General features: G+C 37.4%; 1 protein-coding gene across 1 annotated transcript in view; it reads right to left on the bottom strand.

The window, feature by feature from the left end:
- Positions 1–3,070, bottom strand: part of CEP55 (centrosomal protein 55) — a 25,163-nt gene that overhangs the window by 16,718 nt on the left and 5,375 nt on the right. Inside the window, exon 3 of the mRNA XM_003783710.2 lies at positions 1,455–1,730. Coding sequence (XP_003783758.1) covers positions 1,455–1,730 — 276 coding nt within the window. The remainder of the gene's footprint in view (positions 1–1,454; positions 1,731–3,070) is intronic.

Below are 3,070 nucleotides of genomic sequence, written 5' to 3'. Positions count from 1 at the left end.
AAAAAAAAAAAAAAAAAAATTATAATTCCTGCCAAGATTTGTATTTTATGTTAAAAAATAGAGAAGCAGCTCAGCACCTGTGGCTCAAGTGGCTAAGGCGCCAGCCACATACACCTGAGCTGGTGGGTTCGAATACAGCCCAGGCCCGCCAAACGATGGCTGCAACCAAAAAATAGCTGGGCGTTGTGGTGGGCGCCTGTAGTCCCAGCTACTTGGGAGGCGGAGGCAGGAGACTCGCTTGAGCCAGGAGTTGGAGATTGCTGTGAGCTATGATACCACAGTACTCTAGCTGGGGGACAGCTTGAGACTCTGTCTCAAAAAAAAAAAAGTAGAGAAGCTACTTCTTCAGCTTCAAAAAAGATTTTAGACAAACATGTTGAATATGACTATAAAGTTTCGTGAGTTTCAGCTCTGTGAAAATTTTAGACAAATTTCAGCTCTGTGAAAATTTTAGAAAAATTTCAGCTCTGTGAAAATTTTAGAAAAATTTCAGCTCTGTGAAATTTTAGACAAACATGTTGAATATGACTATAAAGTTTCATGAGTTTCAGCTCTGTGAAAAATTTAACCTCTTGGAACTTATCTGTAGAAATAGTCAACTGCCAATCTTTGGAGAAAATATAAAGACATCTTTATATCTTTGGAGATAAATATGATCACTATTATCTCCTTTAAAGGGAAAATAAACTATATAGATCAGCATTGAGATATTACATTTGAATGCTATAGATTTTCTTCTACAGATCATATTAATAGTTGTGTTAATATTATTCAAAATCTCCAAATTTCCAAAAGAACCAGAGGCCTGATCAATAAGTAATTACTTATTGATTACTGAGTAGTCACTGTGTGGCAGGCACTATGGTAGGCAATTTACATACATTATCACATTTAATGATCAGTAATCTCATCTCAATTTTACCTCTGTGGAAACTGAGTATTATGAAAGGTGTAGAGAAGTTAAGGACTTTATTCAGAGGCACATAGCTCGCAAGTGGCAAAACCAAGATTTGAACCCAGATCTCACTCCAAATCTTTATTCCTTAACGTTAGTGCTTCTCAAACAAAAGATGGACAGAAAATGCATGTGTAGCTATGAAAAGCATACTTGGTATTATAATTGTATAGTTCAAATATGAAAAATAACAACAAAACAAAGCCCAATATTTTCTTGATACAAACTATATAGAAATAAGAGCACAACAAAATCTTCTTAGCTGTCACAGACACCCAATGGATTCGTACTGAATCCTCCTCTGGGCAAAACAATGATGTGGGGAATGGAGGGAACTATTTTTGCTTATGGAGAAGGAACTGGCTTACCAAAAAAGTGACCAGTTAGTATACTATACTGTCTCATCATTTGGCAAGCATGTCTTAAAAAACTCCTTCAGCATAAGAATTACATATTGTATCAGAAAGAAAAGTCAGGCTTTAAAGAAATGATTTAGCACCTGAGATAAGTGAAGCGTACTGGCTTTGCTTTCAAGTTCAGCAAGTCTTGCCGTTGTAGCAGACAACTGTTTTTTCAATACTTCTGTCTCTTCAGATAAGGATTTCAACAATTGCTCCCTCCTTTCGCCTTCCTTTGTTTTCTCCTCCAGCTGTTCAAGCAATGCCGTGGTACTGTATCTGGACTTCAGCTGGTCTCTGAGTCGCTGTGTTTCTTTGTCCTTCTCTGTGAGGTGATAAGCATTCTTCTCCTTCTCAGCTTCAAGGACTCGAATTTTCTAGATATAAACTAAGAAGAATCTTAGAACAAAGCCAGGTCAAACATCCAGAGAAACAAGATACCACAACAAGCATTGATAAAGTGTTTATTATGTTATCAAGTCAGTATTATGCTAGATAGGAGGGCCAAAAAAGAAGAGGAAGCCAAGGTTTTAAGTTCAGAAAGTCAAGAAACAACTTCAATGCAATATGGTAAGTGCTGTACTTAAGAGACATAAAAAAATGAATGGCCAAAGACAGAGAGAGGAGAAACCACCTCTATCAGGGGTGATGAGAAAAAGCTAAAGAAAGGCTGGCTCGCATATGAGTATTTGATAATCATCCCTTCATAATGCCAGATCTTATAAGCCTAAGAGCTAGAAAAAAGTGAGTCATTTAAGACATACATGCTCATTAATAAACTCGAACCGGTGGAACGTAAAAGTTACAGAATGTTATGGTAGGAAATGATGAGTTCATTAACCACTTATTATTGATAAATGATTTGGTATTGAATCTAGAAGGTGATCTTTAAAGCTTAACATTTCCAAAGACCTGTACTTATACATGGTATGAGTAACGCTTATTAAACTGCTGCTGCCATAAAAGAAAATAAGCCAATAAAAAGATGATCGGAACAATTATTGTTATTGTTACTTTACAGGCTAACAGGGTCAAAATGAAAAGTTAAAACTTTCATTTAAGGAGGAAAAAAAGCAGTTGTTCCAATATAAAATGGGGATATTTAAGTTTAGGTGGATAGTTGTACATATAAAAATGATGAGGGTATTTTAGTTACCCACAAGCTTAACTCAAATCAGTAGTACATGTAGACATAAAGCCACACTATTTTAGCCTTCAAGGAGAGTACAACATTCAGATTAGTAGATGTAATAGTGCCATTTGAATCTGTGTTTTCCTGAACATGTTTGGGACAGAGTTCAATTCTGGGGGCATAATTCAGGAAGAATATTGATAAACTACAAAGTGTTCAGGATGATGGGAAGCCAGAAAAGCTGAAGAATATGAGGTTGATCTGTAGAAAAGTTGAGCAGAAGCAAGATTTCCTCAAATATCTGATAAATTGCCAAATGGATAAAAAGTAGACTTGTTCTGTGTAACTCTAATGGGCACAATTAAAATAAATGAGTGCGGCTCGGCACCTGTAGCTCAGCAGCTAGGGTGCCAGCCACATACACCGGAGCTGGTGGGTTCAAATCCAGCCTGGGCCTGCCAAACAACACTGACAACTACAACCAAAAAACAGCCAGGTGTTGTGGTCGGCGCCTGTAGTCCCAGCTACTTGGGAGGCTGAGGCAAGAGAATCGCTTAAGCCCAAGAGTTTGAGGTTGCTGTGAGC

This window comes from Otolemur garnettii, unplaced genomic scaffold (assembly GCF_000181295.1).
Source record: "Otolemur garnettii isolate 467f Iridium unplaced genomic scaffold, OtoGar3 scaffold00008, whole genome shotgun sequence".
In the NCBI taxonomy this organism is placed as follows: domain Eukaryota; kingdom Metazoa; phylum Chordata; class Mammalia; order Primates; family Galagidae; genus Otolemur; species Otolemur garnettii.
This window is presented reverse-complemented; position numbering and strand designations above follow the sequence as displayed.